The sequence below is a fragment of the Notamacropus eugenii genome, chromosome 1 (genome assembly GCF_028372415.1).
Source record: "Notamacropus eugenii isolate mMacEug1 chromosome 1, mMacEug1.pri_v2, whole genome shotgun sequence".
Taxonomy (NCBI): domain Eukaryota; kingdom Metazoa; phylum Chordata; class Mammalia; order Diprotodontia; family Macropodidae; genus Notamacropus; species Notamacropus eugenii.
The window spans coordinates 199,921,288-199,938,858 of NC_092872.1; the positions used below are offsets into that span (position 1 = coordinate 199,921,288).

General features: G+C 38.0%; 1 protein-coding gene across 1 annotated transcript in view; it reads left to right on the top strand.

The window, feature by feature from the left end:
* The first annotated feature begins 208 nt into the window (after window positions 1-208).
* The window catches only part of INPP5F (inositol polyphosphate-5-phosphatase F), an 86,892-nt gene continuing 69,529 nt past the window's right edge, over window positions 209-17,571 (top strand). Inside the window, exon 1 of the mRNA XM_072624157.1 lies at window positions 209-484. Coding sequence (XP_072480258.1) covers window positions 388-484 — 97 coding nt within the window. The 5' untranslated portion in view covers window positions 209-387. The remainder of the gene's footprint in view (window positions 485-17,571) is intronic.

Sequence of the window (17,571 nt, forward strand, 5' to 3'; positions counted from 1 at the left end):
ACGACCGCCAGGGGCGGGGGAGGTGGCGGGCACAGGCCGGGGCGCTTCTTTCCCGCGGCTCCCGTCCCCCACACGGGGGCGGTGTGGGGCCGTCACGGGCGGGATCACGTGAAGGCAGGGAGGGTGGGGGCGGGGCGGGGCGGGGCGGGGCTGGGGGCGGAGCCTCGGGAGCTGACCGAGAGCCGGGGCTGGGCGCAGGCAGAGGGACCCGGGGCCGAGGCGGTGGCGGCGGCGGCGGCGGGCTTCCAGGCGGCTCTCCGCTGCGCTCTCCGCCCTCGACCTCGGCTCTGGGCCACAGCCGCCGCCCTGGCGGCCCCGGCCGGACCGGAGGTCCCCCGCGGGGCGGGCTCGCCGCCGTGCTCTCCGCCCCTCGGGCCCGGGGCGGGCATGGAGCTCTTCCAAGCCAAGGATCACTACATCCTGCAGCAGGGCGAGCGCGCGCTGTGGTGCAGCCGCCGGGACGGGCGCCTGCAGCTGCGACCCGGTGAGCCGGAGGGGCGGGCCCGGGGCCGACCTTCCCTCCGCGGGGTGGGGGCGGGGCACGCGCCCCCCGCCCGCTGCGGCCCCTCTGCGGAGACCCGAGGCGGGGCGCAGCGAGCTGGGCGGTTGGCCGGGGTCCGCAGCTTGTGGGGCTTGGCGGGGCCGAGCACCCCCTGGCCCGAGGTGGAAGGACCGCGTCGCGGTGCGGAGGATCCGGGGTCGGGATGGGGGGCTTGGAAGAAGAGGGCTCAGTTCCTTGGAATCAGAATTGGAGAAATAAAGGTTCCTGGAGGGAAAAGGATGGTCAAGGTGTAATTGCTTTCCTTTTTTTTTAACCCGTTCCTCCCAGCTCCCTTCAAGCCCAATTCACTCCCCATACTAAGACTTGGCATAATGTGCCCTTGAAAAGAGGAAGTTCGGCTTCTGCCTCCTGGCTGATCAATAGGTCAGATACCAGAGGACGGGGTTTGTTATCCTCCCCCCCCCCCAGATTTACATATTAAGATCCGGGGTCTGCTTCTTAGAGAACTGCAGCCACAAGCGAGCTCTCTCGCAAAACAGGTTCCCAAGCCTCTTTGTCACAACAATTAAAATTCATTAGTATACACCCACCAGAATCATATGATGAACTAACTGGAGGTGGCAATCTTGAACGATCTTTCAAGGGTGGGCCTAACCCTGTGTGACTCTTCTGTTTGGGAATCAGTCAGTCTTTGGGGGAGATAAAAAATAAAAAAAAACATGAACTTTGCTTGCTCGCTTTTAAAGGAGCCTTCTTTTTTGAAAGGTCCAAATTAAGATGTTCTGCCTTCCACTTGTAATATCAAGCGAGAAATGATCATGTCTGTCCATCTGTCTGTGCCTCGCAGCGCTGGCAGGAAGTCACCCCTGTTGACATCAATTTTAGTTTCTCTTCCCCAACTTTAAAGGTGTGACTTATTGTGATTAGTGCTGTTTCCTCATGCTTTGTCACTTTTGTGTTTCAATTTAAATGCACTTTTTCTTATGTAATGATTATATTGAACATTCCAATATGTTTTAATGATAACATTGTTATATGACTACATCCATTGCTGTTTGTGGGTGCCCACAAAGGTGCTATAAAATTGACATTGTTTAGGGATGAACCTTATTAAAATTGTAGTTATTTTGTTTGATATAAAAGATTCCTAGATCATTATTATTTTAGTTTTCATTTTGAGAAATTCCAGGATTAAAAAAAAATATCCACAATGAAATTAATCCTAGTCATTTGGTTCCTAGGTTATTTGGCTGATATGTTTATCTTTTCCTAATATGCCCTGAATTAATTTTACCCTACAGTAAACTAAAATAGAATTTTTAAAAATGTAGACATTTTGTTCCCTATACTTTGATCCTTTAAATTTTTAAAAACAGCTTTCCACAATATAACTTTTCAGTTTTCTAAGATTCATAATTAGGATTTGTTTTAAGTTGCTAGCAAATTCATAATGTATATACTTGAAAATAATGCAGACTTAGTGCCAAATGTTACTTGCTTCCTTTTTTTGATGATCAGTCAACCCTAGGAAGTAGCCTGATATAGTTGTAAAAAAGCTGAATTAGTAGAAGTCACAAAATCTTTGTTTTATTCCCAAGCTTTTTACTCACTGACTAGCAGTGTAGTCTCAGACAACTCATTTAATTTCTCTAGGGCTAATTTCAGTCATTCCCTAAAATGAGGATGTACACCTATGTTTTTTCTAAGGTCTCTTCCAGTTCTGCCTCTAGGTATTAACTCGGGAGTTCTCACCTCATGTAAAGCATTAACCTAGATCAAAGACTGACCATGTTACACAGCATCCAGAAAGCCCCTTCTTATGTCCTCAGGATGCTTTCTGAGATTTATTTAACTTTCATCATGATCAGTTTTTTTCTTATTAATTGCAATTGAACAAATATCTGTTAAGTACTTACCATGTGCAAGATACTGTATTAGATACTAGAGAAACAAAGACAGGACATTGAGAAAGTCTCCACCTTCACAGACTTTATTCTGCTTGGAAGATATATTCAAAGTTTGTGAGGAAAAAATTAAGTGGAAAAATGGGAAAGGCTTTCATAAGGAGTTTTATTTTGAAGAACTATAAGAATTGAAAGGGCCAAGTGAGGTAGGAGTATATTTGAGGCTTCAATTCCTTGACAGCACATTTATTAGAGTTCAGATAAGAAATTAGGGTTGGATATATAGATTGAGAGTCATCTGCATAGAGATAATTTAGTCCACAGGAGCTTCTTAGAATTGGAAGTTGACTCAGGAGAGAGACTTGATGAACAACTGTGCTTAGAGGGCAGGAGAAAGGGGTAAAGAACCTGCAAAGGAGACTGAAAAGGGATGATCATGTACGAAGAACCAGGAAAGAATAGTGTCAATGAAGCCAAGGGAGTAGGACCACGCAGACAGAGGAAATGATCAGCAGTTTTAAAATTTACAGAGGGGTAGGTCAAGGAAGATGAAGAACTGAGAAAAAAACTGTTAAATTTAGCAGTTAAGAAATTGAAAGCCTCAGATAGAGGACTTTTGGTAGAGTGAAGTTAGAAGCCAGGATGTAATAAATTGAGAAGAGAGTAAATAACTGGAAAGTGAATGTACTCAATGGAGATGACTCTAGGAGCCTAACAATCATTCGACAAGTATATAAGAACTTACATGCTAAGCATGGGATTAGGAAGACAAATATGAAACATTCCCTGTTTTTAAAGAACCTGCACCAATATGTATCTACAGAATAAACACAAAATAAATATGAAGTAACATATGGAGAGAGGGCAGTGGCAGTTGGAAAGTTAGGAAAGGCTTTGTGTAGAAGGGGGTGCTTGAGCTGAGTCTCCAGAGAAGAATTCTTAAGAGGTGGAGGTGAGGAGAGTGTGATGTTGTGGGTGAAGAGCAGCCAAAACGGCTTGTTTGACCTGACTGTTGTGTGAAAATGGGAGTGAGAAAGGTATAATGAAGCTGAAGAGCAGGTTCCATAAGATTATTAAGGATTTTAAAAAACAAATCAATCAACAGATATTAATTGCCCGTTATGTGATAAGGCTTTATTGCAAACAGAAGAGGTCATATTTTATCCTAGAGGCAATGGGGAGCTGCTGGAGTTAGACTTGCACTTAAAAGAAAATCACTTTGGCCACTAAGCGTGGAGGTTGGATTGGAGAGGTGAGAGACATGAGGCAGTGAAAGAGCCGGAAGAGGATATTGATTTAAGGGTTTGATGGAGTTAAGTCAAGGTTTTTCTGAAGCCTGATGTCCATAAAGTTCTCTGTTTTATGCCTTATTCTTGATAATGATGGGATCATTGAAGTAGTGTGGTATCATTTGAGGAATTTTGTATGACGACACATCCATGAGAGATGCTTTGGTAGAGGAGATGTGTTAAGGTGGCATTTATAGTTACCAAGCTATAAATTATATTAATAGTGGGATCTTATATTTTCTATACTTTTCAGGCAATTGAATGACTGTAAAGATGTAATCTACTGTAGCATATCATTTGTGAAAGTCTGCCTGTTTTCTTCTTGTCTTAACTAAGAATGTCCTCAATGTTGTGGATAGATAATTTTCTTAAAAGATTTTGTAGAGATGGAAAAATAGATGTATGTGTTCGTAATTATTCCCTTTTTTAAATCATAGTTATTGTTTATTTGTGTCAGTCATGTCCAACTGTTTGTGATCCCATTTGGGGTTTTCTTGGCACAGAGACAAGTGGTTTGCTATTTCCTTCTCCAGCTCATTTTACTGATGACACTGAGACAAATGTCTCAACAAAGTGTCAAAACTGAGACAAATGGAGTTAAGTGACTTGCCCAAGGGACACATAGGTAATATGTATGAGGTTGTATTTGAACTCACAAAGATGAGTCTTCCTGATTTTAGACTGGGATTCAATCCACTGTACCATCTAGCTATCTATGAGGACCCTCCTCTCTAATAATTAGGTCTGACTTTTTCCTTTGTTTTAGATATCTTGAACTAATCCTTCAATACACTTCATGCTTTTACCTTCAGGATGGGCTTCCTTTTGTGTATGCTTGATTTAGGCAAATTCCTCTGTTTTTTATTTTTTTGTCTTTGTTTCTTTAATGCTGTTTCTACTTCATTGTACTACACCAGAAACTTTAATTTAGAGTAACATTATGATGATTCTCTGCCTTGATGGAGAAAAGTGTCAGAAATCTTTATAGGTCTTTCCTATTTTTCATCCTTTGTCTTCCTTTTTAATCTTTTCCTTAGATGTCTTTGAGTTGATCTAGATTATTTAGAATTCTCACTTGACTCCTCTAAACTTATTTTTCACTGTTTTTGAGACAATACTGCTTTTGTAGTTTTTCCTTCTTTTCCTCTATGACATTATACATTTTAAAAATGTTATTTTTTGTTTTCATATCATCTTCGTTTCTCCATAAGATTTCACAGGTGAGTTTAGAGTCTAAACCAGTGTTGTTCTTGGGCTGTCACAACAAATTTGCTGGCAAATAATTTGTCTCTGTTAAAATTCCTTCAGAAATGGTGATAGTCTGTGTTGGTATCTGTTCGCTTGTATTTTTCCATCTTTAGCCTGTGTTCAGTAGGTCAGATTGTATTTACTTATAGTGCTAGTGTTTTTCTTTGTCATAAAGCATATTCAGGACAGTGTTCAAATTATGGTGGGATTATATATAGATAATAAAGTGCTCCAGATGGATCCAGTACAACGTTACCTCAAAACAGAATCATCAAGCCTAGGAACACTCCAAAACTTTTTAAATATAACTTATAATCACTCAGAGGTATTCACAAACAAGTGAATTATGAGTACTTATTGTTTAGATTCTCTTTTTTAGTTTAATGGACAACTCATAGGGTGACTCTTCAGGAAATATATCTTTAGTAGATACTGTAGATGAAACTAGACCTCAGATTGAATAGGTGGAAAAGTATGTTAGGGAAAATTGTTCATTGCTTTTGAACTCAGACTTTTCCCTGAAGCTAAGATCTAATTTTTTAATGTCATATTTTTCCAGTGATGCTGTGTGGCTAGAAATCATAAAATACGAGAGTCTTCTAGAGAATTATATTTGTGTGTCTCCTGACAGTCAGTGGAAAACTTCATGGTACATGTCAGTAGCCTGCAATATATTACTGACAAGAGAAGCAGAAAAGGTATATCCTCAGAGATGTTCAGCCAGGAAAAGAATTGGGCTTATCACACAGTGAGAACCAGAGGTATCAGATGGAAAACCCATGTGCTCCATTGACATCAATGAAGTGTCATGAGATTTAGAAGATCCATAATACATTCATTGAAGACATGAACAGGGTCCCATAGGATGAGAAATTGTGTAGGGGTTGTGATCTTGAGATAGCCTCATTGATGAGGTTGCAGATCTATAGAAGTAAACTTTTCAAGTTAGTACTAAAAACTTCAAGGAGAGATGCCATTATGATATGGTAACATGGATTTCCAAAGTTATTTGGCAGTGGGAAGCATATCTCTAAGATTGTAATTTGTAGAACGGTTGATGGTGTGATTTGGTAGGGGGAGTTCCCTATGCCATTGAAATCATAGACCTGAACCAAAAATAAGAAACAATTGATTAACCTCTTCTGCCTCTTGGGCTCTCCTATGTTTTGTTTAGATTTTTTACTTTTAATCTTTAAGGTAGCAGCTATAGAAGGATTGTATAGAGGAGTGACAAACTCCTCTATTTGACGTTTGAAGATCTTTGATAAAGATTCCAACTTACCTTTACAACCTTGTTTTACATTAATCTCCTTCATGCACTCCCTGGTCCAGTCGAATTAGCAATCTTATTGTCCCCTACCCACGATACCTTATCTCCTGTTTTTGTGCCTTTGTCCAGGCTTCCTCCTTACACCTGAAATGTAATCTCTCTCCTCACCTCCACCTCTTAGAATCTTTTGGTTTCCTTTAGAGCTCAGTTCATGGCTCACAGAAGAGGTTGTTTCCTGATTTCTCTTCATTTTCCTTCCCTCAGCTGCTAGTTCTTCCCCAGAAAGTTGTATTTTTTCTTTTATCTTTGTTATTTCCCAGCAACTAGCAAAGGGTCTGGTTCATAGTGGATATTCAATAAATTCTTATTGATTGATTAATGTGGGACAGAGGGTGATCATAGGAATTGTTAGGTCAAAGATGTTGGAGAATCATTGATCAGTCTAGTGCTAATAATTGTGCAGCAGTACTCAATAAATGTTAACAATGGACAGAAACAATTTACCCTAGTAAAACAAATTAAATTTTATAGAACACTGGTTGGTCAGTTATTTCTTGCTAATGAATGAAATATGTGTGTGTATACGTTGGTTGGTGGTTGTCCTTTGTTCTCAAAGAGGACCGAAATGACCTCATCATGAAAAAGTGAAGTTTCAGTGTGTACAACTGTGGCTGATCAGACCAATATGAGCTTGGAATGCTATACCACAGATTGGGCACAGGTAGTCCCTGTGAACATTTGGAGTAGTTACTCCAAATTTGTATTTCCTACATTTCCTTTGTGCTGTTTCAATTCTGCTTTGCTCATACAGCACAGCACCTTCTCTGATGTAGGCATGCCATGCTGAGTGGTCCTGTGCAAGTGTCTCCCAGGTCGCACGATCAAATCCAAAGTTCTTGAGACAGAACTTGAGAGTGTCCTTATATTGCTTCTTCTGACCACCATGTGATCGCCTGCCCCATGTTAGTTCTCCATGGTAGACCAATAATCCTTCGATTTTTCTCTCCTGGATCTATTTTCCAGATCATTTGTTTTCAATTAGATATTTTACATTTTCTTCTGTCTTTTCATTTTCTAGATTTTGTTTGATTCTTGATGTCTCATGGATTCATTAGCTTCTACTTGTCTGATTCTATTTTTTATCAAGTTGTTTTCTTCAGTTAACTTTTACATCTCCTTTTCCGTCTGTCCAGTTGTTCCTTTTCTGTCTGTCCAGTTGTTCCTTTTAAGGAGTTAATTTCACCAATTAGGTTTTGTACTTCCTTTTCCATTTGTCCAATTTTCCTTTTTAAGGAAGTGTTCTCTTCAGTGAATTCTTTTTTTGTATTTTTAAAATTATTGACCAGTTTTTCTTCTATTTCTCTAATATGAGTTTTGAAATCCTTCCTGAGCTCTTCCTAGGCTCTTTGTGTTTCTGACCCTTCATATTCCCTTCTGAAGTTTCAGATGGGAGTACAGTCTCAATGCTGACCTCTTCGGTATTTGTGTTTTGATTCTTGCCCCCATAGAAAGATTCTGTGGTCTTTTCTTTTCTGCTTTGTTTCTTATTCATGATAATAACCCTTTTCCTGGCTTTTAAGGTAGATCTCTGTGTCTGTGGCACAGGGAGCTCTGTCCCACAGTTCTTGTGCCTAAAACTTGAGTTCACCTGGTGCTGAGCTGGCTGGTATTTGACAGCAGAGACTGGTTAGGTCTTTTTGGGTTTTCCAGGAAGTTACCCTGGAGCTAGCTCGTTAAATATGGGGGAGGAGTGGTCTGGACACCAGAGGTTCCTCTACTGAGGTAGAGCATAAGCAAGCTCAGCTGTCTGCTCTAGTATCTTCCTGATTCCATTGGGGTGCTGAAGCACTCCTGGGGTCCTGGTATTGGCAGTTGCTGGCTTCACCCGCTCTGGGGTTCAGGATCTTCTCCTGGTTTGTTGAGGTGGGGCTGTCTGGTCCTGCACTGGTTGCCTTTGGCCACAGCAAGAGGAACCCTCCTTAGTTATCTTTCTAGCCTCCTGGACTCTCAGTCTGTCTACTCCTTCTACTGCTCCCACCGTTCCAGGGTTTTTCCCGGGGAGATATTCTCTGGGCTTGTCAAGGTCAACAAGGGGAGGAAGATAGCAATTACAGATCACTCCGCCATCTTCCCGGAACCAGAAATGAGTTTTTCATAAAATAGTCTTTTTGACAAGCGTACATTTTTCATTTGAACAACGTGGACAGACCATTGGAGTTGCCTCTCTGAAGCATAGTTTGAATGCTTGGAAGATTAGTTCAAGCAAGCATTTCGGTGTCTGTACCCTATCCTGCCAGGTTATCTTGTACCGTATCCTGCTTCAGAATCTTCCTAAGACAGTTCAAATGGAAACGATTCAGTTTCCTGGCATGGTGCTAGTAGACTGTCCACATTTCACAGGCGTACAACAATGAGGTCAGCACAATGGCTCATTCTGTGTGTGTGCGTGTGTGTGTGTGTATGTGTGTATGCATATACATACACACACATGAATTTTGCTATCAGGCCTTGAAGAAAAACTCTTAAGTATCTTATGCCCTAATTTTGGGTCAGATTTTATGATTTTAGGTGAACTTAGTATTGAATTCAAAAGGAAAACTGAAGTTTTCTGGTTTTGAATAAGTTTAATAAAGCATTTGCTGTGTGCTTGTTTACATGTGATTATTTTGTACCTTCTGCCTGGAGTTATTAGAAATCTTGCATGCTGAAGTGGTCATGACTGGATAGGAGAAGAGCCTGGTTGTGTTTTTGTTGGTAATTGTGACAGTTGGCTTCTTCTGAGTGTTGTACACCAGTTGATTAATGGTTATACTTGATGTGAGGATATTCATGCTTGATCATTCTGTGGTTCATGTCTGTGTGTCCTCCCCTTAACTCTTTTTTTTCCTCTCCCTTTAACTCTGGTTCTCTTAACATTCTGGGTATTGGTGCAGCACTTAGACTACCCATCTGTTATCCCATGCTCTTGCTACATGACTACCTATGTTTCTGAATATATATTTCCAAGATGATTCTCTTTTGTCACTTGTTTAAGCAGTCATTGACTATATTTTGCATTCTTCTTATGTCCACTGTGCATCTATCTACTTAGTCATTGCCTTTTGGGGTATCTGTAATTTTGATTCTTGGAAGATTGTTTAGTTTTTAGATTTTTTTTTAACCTAGACTTGTGATTTCATCAATGTAAGGAACTTCCTTTACCATTGCAGAATGGTATCTACACTATCTCTGTAACTTAAAGTCTTAGAAAATTTCCTGGGTCCCTTGAAGGTTTAGTCCAGAGTAACACAATCAGCATGTGAAAGAGTCCTGACTTAAATTTAGGTCTTTGATTCCAAAGCTTTTCTGTCCATTATGTTATTATCCAGTGAAAAACTCCAGTGAATGAATTTTATCTTCACAACTTTTTAAAGTCAAAAGTGTACAAGGTTAGGTGGAAAGATCTTTTAATTTATTTCAGAAGGAAAATGGGAATTCACAATATTTGAGTCAGGGGAGACTTTAGAGACTTATAATATGAACCTTTCATTTTGTTGAGGAGACAGAGGCCCAGAAAGCCAAAATATCTTTCTCAATTGTTGTAGTAGAACTTTGCAGAAGGACTTAAATTGTTTTCTCTAGTCAGATATGTTGAGACAAATTGAAAATTCAGGGTCGTATTTAGAAGTTACTGAGTAATTACTGAATAATGTAACTAATGAATTCTTTCTGCATACCACTATGTATCTGGCATAACTTAAGATTTTCTACTACTTTAATATTTCCCTGTATTTAACTTGAAGCCAATCTGCAGTGGGAGAAGAAGCTATCTCCCCTGGGACTTCCCTATACCAATGAAATCTCAGGCCCAGTCCCTTTCTCTGTCCTATTGAGAATAGAGTTTTGTTTTGTTTGTTTTTTCTGAATTGCGTCCTGAAGGAGCTATATTTAGGTGTCACTTACATTGTAAGTTCAGCTTTCCTATGGATAACCTTATTTCCTTAATACAAGAATGCCTCTTGATGCTTGCTACTGGTCCAAGACACTTTTCAACTCTGGAAGTTCATGTATCTACCTTGGGTTCTTTTTTTAATGTTTCTTAATGTATAAGATATAAAAGTGTTACTTTAATTGTTGTTCTACCACTGTCATACTGTTAATTTTAATTTTCTTTGATCTTTTTTTTCCTTTAAAGCTTTCTCTTATCTAGATTTTAGATTTTTTAAATATCTGGAGTTTATTTTTGAGGAAGTCATGTAATTGTCTGTGAAACAAGGAGGAGACAGCATGTTGTAGGAAGAACACTGGGCTATGATCCTGAACCTCAGGTTCAAATTCCAGTTCTGTCACTCCTCAGTGTGTAATCCTAGACCAGTCACTTCTCTTTTGTGTATCTCTTCCTTTACCAACAAGTTTCTGGGAATATATATATGTGAAGTAGCTACCTTAATTCAGAATGGATAGCCTTCAGAACCTCAGACCTTAAAAGACTAAGTGTTGTTGAATAGAATTATTCATAAAGAGGAAGAAAGGGAAGTGAGAAGAATCAGGGTGAGACAAATATGTTGAAAGAAGCTTGTATAATTAGATTTTTTGTCTCAGATGTAGACTAGCAGAAGTAGAAAAATATCCTGGTTCTGCTGTCATTTCTTTTTCTTTCCTCAGAAACCAAATGCTTGTTGTCAGGATACTTTATTATACTTTTAAAATCAGGTTTTTTTTGGGGTGGTGGTGGTATGTTTCTGTTTTATGTTTGGACTGCTCTCAGTAATTAAATGGTTTAATTAACCATAGAAGGTTTTACTCCTGTTGACACAGATGTTTTCTATTTTATCTCTTTCTTGTTATGAAAATTATATCCTTGAGGCTATGTCTAACATGTATGTTTAGCCATCATGATAAAGGCAGCTAGCTGGCACAGTGGATAGAGCATTGGGTCTGGAGTCAAGAAGACCTGAGTTCAAATCTGGTCTTAGACACTTCCTAGCTTTGTGACCCTGGGCAAATCACTTCACCCTTTTTGCCTCAGTTTCCTTATACAAATAAAATAGAGAAGGAAATGGCAAATCTATCCAGTATCTTTGCCAAGAAAACCCCAAATAGCATCATGAAGAGTCAGATAGGATTAAAATGAATGAACCACATTAACAAAATAGTTTTATATTGTATGTATACACACAATATGCATCTCTCAGTATACATTTATTTAGTACCTGCAGTATGCCAGGCATTGTGCTAGGCATTAAGGGTACAAAGAACAAATGATATTAGTGTTGCTTTGGGGAGATGACATGTTATATGTATGTATATGCAACATGCAAGGGGACTGAGGGAGAGAGAACATTAGTATTTTAGTTGTTCAGGAAAGGCTTCCTATAGAAGGTATGCCTGAAGCTGAGCTGGGAAGGAAATGAGATTTTGTGTATGAAGGAGATGAGAAGGAAGTACCTTCCAAATAAAGGGAGATTGCCTGTGCAAAGACAGAAAGGCTGGAGATAAAGTGTTCTGTGTAAGGAACATCCAGAAGGCCAGTGTAGTGCTGTAGGGTAAAATAAAAAGAGTAATGTATAATACAGTTCTATACAGAGAAAACTAAGATGATTTAAATGATTGGATCAGTAGGTGCTTTTCTTTAACCTTTCCTTCCATTCTCATTTTTTTTTCTTACAAAAAGCCTCTTTGAAAGTTGATTTTGGTGTGGAAAAAGAAATAACTTCTGGTAAATATATCCAATTAATTCTCTTTTAGTCATAATCTGTAATTGAAGCCATTTTTTAGTGGAAATGTGACCAAAAGATGTACATAGAATTTTTGAAGAAGGAGATACAAAGTGTTAATCATTTGGAAAAGCTATTCAGTTCTCTGAAAAGAAATACAAAATAATTTTAAGATGTTACTTTTCATCATGAAATCTGCAAAAATTACTTAACATGATCAAACTGAAATGTTTTCAGGTTAGGACTGAGTGAACGTGCATGTTATCATCATTTCTATATATATATACATATATATATTATATGTATTTAGAGGTGGAACCTTAGAAACTATAAAACCCCCAATGTCTTGCTTTCATTTTAAATATTAGAAAACTGAGACTGGGGGCCTGCAATCCTAGTTGCAAAGTTGCTAAGATTGAACTATGTAAGGTCTTGTTGTTATTGTCAAATAGATTTGATATTTTATTTCTTTTTTGTTATGAAATTATGTTGCCTGGGGTTGCATATCTAATCTTCTTAACTTTAGCTTTAAGTTTTCTACTCTAAGCACAGTGCTATTCAAGGCATTAGGTGGTGAAGTGGATGGAGTGCTGAGACTGGAGTCAGGAAGGACAAGTTCGAATTTGACCTCAAATACTTACTAGCTGTGTGACCTTGGACAGTACATTCCTGTTTTCCTGTTTCCTCAACGTTAAAATAGGGATAACAATAGCACCTATCTCCTGGGAGTGTTGTGAAAATCAAATGAGAATACTTGTAAAGTGTGTAGCACAGTGCTTGGCACATAGTAGGCGTTACATAAATACTAGCTATTATTATTGACTGTACTGCTTTTGAAAGACTGCTGTTCATAGGAGCATAGACTCAAGAGTTAGAAGGCCAACTAGGCCAACTCTCCCTCTTCCTATAGATGAGGAATTCACCTCTCACCTTGAGAGGTGAATTGATTTATCCAAGGTTACAGAGGTTGTAGGAACAGTCTTTGAATCCAGATTCTGACTCCATATCTTCCCACTGTGCCACACTGTCTTTTATGATTACCTTTATGATTTGGTCCAAGCTTTTTAGAAATCATTTTGACAATATCTGGTAAGTCACAGAGTGATCCTATCCTTTGAGTCAGCAGTCGTATTGATAGGACTATATCCTAAGGATGTTATTAGAAGTGGAAAAGGACCTTCCTTTGTCTACAAAAAAAAAGAAAAAATACCACTTTCCTCCCAGAAACCTGCCAAAAAAACCCAAGACCATTCATAGATGCATTATAGGTATAATATATAATAGTATAATATAATATATATATAATATAATATATATAATATATAATAGTATAGGTATAGGAATAAATGGAAACAACCTATTGAATTAACAGTTGGTAAGTAGCTGTATATCTTATGTTTTATTAATGTATTACAGATCTTTTGTTACATATAATGATATGAAGAAAAATATAAAGAAATATGAAAGGTGATACAGAATGAAGTAAACTGACTAACAAATCAGGTACAGTCACATTCAAAATCTAACATAGGCAAGAACTTATATTTCAAAGGAAAAAAATTGATTTTTGCTATTTATTAAAATCTTTTTAAATTTAATTTTGTTTCAGTTGGCAAAAGAATCTATTTTCTCTCTCTACTTTTCCCCTTATTGAAAAAAAAGAAAGAAAACCCTTTTTAACAAATATGAATAGTCAAACAGATTCCTGTTTTGGCTATGTCCAAAAAAATATGTTTTATTCTGTACCTTGAGTACACTTCTCTGGTTGGGTTGGTTGGTGATTTCTTGGTTGTTGTCCTTTGTTCTCAGAGGACCAAGATGACATCACTATGCTAGAGTCAAGTTACAGTGTATCTGACTTTGGCTGATCAGACCAGTATGAGCTTGGAATGTTAAGTGAGTGGGTAGCATGTGTCTTCATGGGTGCCCTGAAATTGTGCTTGCTCATTTTGTTTATCAAGGTACTCAAGTTTTTCAAAGTTAAAAAATTTTCAGTTTTTCCACAGTTAAAAAAATCTTCAATTTTTCCAATTAAAATGTAGGTTATTTGAGTTTTAAGGTTTTATCTACATAAAAACATACATTGGTTCCATATTTTATTTGCGTTTGTTGTTATGAGATTCATAATAAACAATTAAAAATTTAAACCCTTTTTGGTAAGTTTGGTTATAGAGACCGTAGATCATATGAAATATCTTGTGAACCTAGCTCTTTTGAATTCATCAGGTTTCTCCTGATGAATATGTGCAAGTATGTGGAGAAAAAGGGACATGAGCTTTGTCTGAGTGGAGAAATATGCCATTCAATTCAACAAGTTCTTAACTGAGTTTTTTTGTGTCTAGAGCTCACTTATTCTATATGTAGCTTGTTTATAATTGTTGACATGTTGTTGCTCCCTGTAGACTGTGTTCTCCTTTAGACCAGGAATTGTTTTTTGTCTTTCTTTTTATGTGCCTGGCCCATAGTAGGTGTCTAAAAATGTTCCCTGAATCATTGACTTCTGGGCATTGGGCTAGACTCTGAAGATACAAAAACAAAAGAAAAAAATCCTCTGCCCTTAAGGAGTTTACATGGTTTGGGGGCAGGGAACAATATGAACACACATATGTAAACATAAAATATATGTACCAGTATATTTGAGGGGGAGGTAATCTAGGAACTAATCAGACTAGGGAGATCCTGATAGGCCTTAAGTAGCAGCACTTCAGCTCAGTCTTGAAAGTGTAGCTAGGGAAGGTCCGAGGTGAGGACGGAGTGTAACCGTGTACAGGACAAAAGAGTTTTGGATTTTCTCATATTCTGTGGAGCTCTGTCATTTACTGACTTGACTGGCAAGTTTGAATAGATTCCAGACTAGCAGTGGCAAATGAAATTCAATTTTCAGAGCAAAGACATTTATAATCTTACACAATTTTATGGCATTTTAAATGAGGTATGTCACTGAGTCCTCTAAGAAAAATAGCATGTGTGTCTCTTCTATTCAGATGTTTTAAAACAGCTTCTGTAAGTTAATTTAATTATTTGTTCCCATTTATAAAATACAAGTTCTCTAGATCAGAACTAATATTGTATGGAAGCACTGCAAGTACTATTAGTATCATAGTATGTTCTGTTGCTGTGATTCATTTTTTACTTACTGAGAGACCTTAAGGAAACTCTTTCCACTCACATATAAGCAAAAAAGCACCCATTCAGATTCTTTCATTGATAAAATAGTCACAGTCAATGTAGATTGTTACTCTTTTAATAATGTTGATTCAGTCTTTTATAAAAAACAACTTTGCTTTTCCTCTTCTTCATCTTGACAAGTAGCATATTGAGAAAACTATGTATTTGGAACCTCTTTCCTTCCTCCCACCTCAATCCCATTGCTAATTAGTTACCTCTGAGTTCTGCTTATCAATGTCTCCTTGTGCCTCTTCCTTTACTACTATTGTGTGTTTGCACTGTTTCTCCTTACAGTTACCCATCACCTTCTCCCCCATTTTTCACATTGCTGCCACACTACTTTCTCATGTATAAAAAAAAGTTCATATTCTCCTCAGTAATAATGAAGATTATTACCCAGAATATAAGTCTGACCATGTAATTACCTACTCAAGAAGATTCAATGCCTCCTTACCACTTTTAGGAGAAAATGCAAACTCCTCAGCTTGGCTTTTAAAGCCCTTCACCATCAGGTTTCAATCTGTTTTTTTCTAGGCCAATTGCATATTATTCCTCTTCTTCTATCCTTTTTCTTCCCAAACTAGCCTATTTGCTGTTCCTTGAGCTTTGCATTTTATCTCATGGTTTCTGACCTTTGCACTAGTTTTCCTTCTTTCCTGGAATGGTTCATCATCACATCTATCTCTTAGGGCTAGGGATTTATGGAGCTTGCTCTTTTCTTTCTCAGGCTTTTGGGGGAGTGTATCAGTAAGCACCCAGACCTACACAGGGGGCCCGGCTATCACAGGTTCTCTGATCTGCTTCACTAAAAGGAAAGGCAGCTTTTGAGAGGTTAACAATCACTTTAATCAAGCACATGTGTCATTCAGTTAGTTCAGGGGAAGAAGTCAGCACCCTGAACTTCAGAGAAAATACAAAAAAATCTAAATCAGAAGACAGTGCTTCCAAACTGTCTAACAGTAAGCAATATATACATCACAATTCAAAAGATAGGTCCAGTTGTCTGACCATAGTTATCAGAGAGGGAAGCACCAACATTTGGGTTTTCAAAGCCAGGGCACTGCTTAGCGGCTTCCCAGAATCTCATCTGGCACACAAACCTTCTTCCAAAAACTAAGCCCCAAAGTAAAACTGCATTTCAGAGTCTTTCTATACACCTTTTAGAGCCAGAGGGCATCACAACCCTTGAGAACCAGTACCTCATTAACAAAAGCTGTAGACCTTCCTACAAATCTTCCCAGATCATTATTCAATCAGAGGATTATATTTCTTGATTATACCAAAACAAAAACAGCAAAAGATTCTACTTTGCTTGCCCTTACAGGAAGAGGAGAAAAGAGGCATTTATTAAGCACATACTATGTGCCAAGCACTTTCCAAATATCTCACTTGTGTTTGCCTTGAACTGAGGTGAAGAGAATGGTAAAGAACTGTGTATTTGTCTACAAGTAGAATATTTGCTATTGAGTGTTTGCTGTGCTATGGATGCTGCAATGTATTATGACCATATTTACAATTATTTCCTAGATTCCTTTCCTAGGTCAGAACTACTAGGTTTGAATATGTCATCTTAAAAGTAAAATTTGTCTTTATTTTTTTCAGAAACGCATTGTGATGTATCTTCTCACATTGTAACGTATCTGCTATTTTTCTGGCCCCTCATAATGTCTTATGCAATCTGTGACTTTTTCTACTTAGATGAATTCACGTTATTCATGTAACATAATTTTATCAAAAGAATTTAGAATTTTTGCTCTTTAAGACAATAATACTGCAAAATAGGGTCTAACTTGTGACTAGTTGGCATTTGTACTGGGAAAAGACTAAATACTAGAGCTTCTGAATCAGAGTAGATGTTTGACTTTAATGCTTGTTGGAGAACTAGTTAGTATGTTAGTACACAAAAGGAATATTTAAAGTTTGAAGTGAGTTTAGAGTCTCTTATTTACAAGATGGTTTATTAATTTGGGTCACGCTTTCTTTGAATGTATTTTATTAAATTGTCAAAATGTATTTCATTAAATTGTCAAAGCATAGTTAAGAACCTTGATAAGCTAATAATTACTATTTTTCTTTTCCTCGGTTCATTTTTTTTGCCAGTGTTAATTCTCATTCCTATCAGTTCTTTTTATTCTAAGCAGGAAATGAGACTTGGAGTCTGACTAGTTACACCCCAGGCTTTTTACTTCTAACAGGAACTGTTGAATTTGCCAATGCATAACTTACTACAAGATCAGTTTAGGGCATATGCTTTTTCTTGGGGTTATGGGTGTGTCTCTTTCACGGTAAGGATATTGGAATGAATGACTCATACTTTATGTAGGCACTGTTCTATTTAGTGGCAACTTATTTTCTCCATACCAAAAAGGCAAGAATACTTTCTTTGTAGAAATAAAATACTACCTAATTTGTCTGAAATAAGGATGGCAGTGTTTATCTTAATTTATTTTTTGTAAACGTCATTGTAGAAAAACATAACAGACAGGACCTTATA